The following is a 257-nucleotide window of genomic DNA, read 5'->3' on the forward strand; positions in this document are numbered from 1 at the left end:
TGGGTCTCCCCGCGCTCCTCCCGGGTCCCACGGCCTTCCCTGCCCCTCTCCCCTCCGGGCTCATGGTTCCCCCTCGAGCTATGGTCTCTCCCTGCTCCTGTCCTCAACCAGGCCAACGGTCCCCCCCGCCCCGGGCCGATGGTCTCTTCCTGATATCACCCGCCGGGGTGCGGCCCTCACCGCGCGAGGCAGAGAGAATCATGTCCGGGAACTGCGGCGTGGTGGCGATCTGGGTGACCCAGCCGTTGTGGCCCTTC

At 69.6% G+C, this 257-nt stretch overlaps 1 protein-coding gene across 1 annotated transcript in view; it reads right to left on the minus strand.

Annotated features, from left to right (window-relative positions):
• GNB2L1 (guanine nucleotide binding protein (G protein), beta polypeptide 2-like 1) overlaps window positions 1-253 on the minus strand; it is a gene marked incomplete at its 5' end in the record, with an annotated part of 3,741 nt that extends 3,488 nt beyond the window's left edge. The window contains one exon of the mRNA XM_010293249.1: window positions 181-253. Coding sequence (XP_010291551.1) covers window positions 181-253 — 73 coding nt within the window. The remainder of the gene's footprint in view (window positions 1-180) is intronic.
• Window positions 254-257: the final 4 nt, after the last annotated feature.

This window comes from Phaethon lepturus, unplaced genomic scaffold, assembly GCF_000687285.1.
Source record: "Phaethon lepturus isolate BGI_N335 unplaced genomic scaffold, ASM68728v1 scaffold40568, whole genome shotgun sequence".
NCBI lineage: Eukaryota > Metazoa > Chordata > Aves > Phaethontiformes > Phaethontidae > Phaethon > Phaethon lepturus.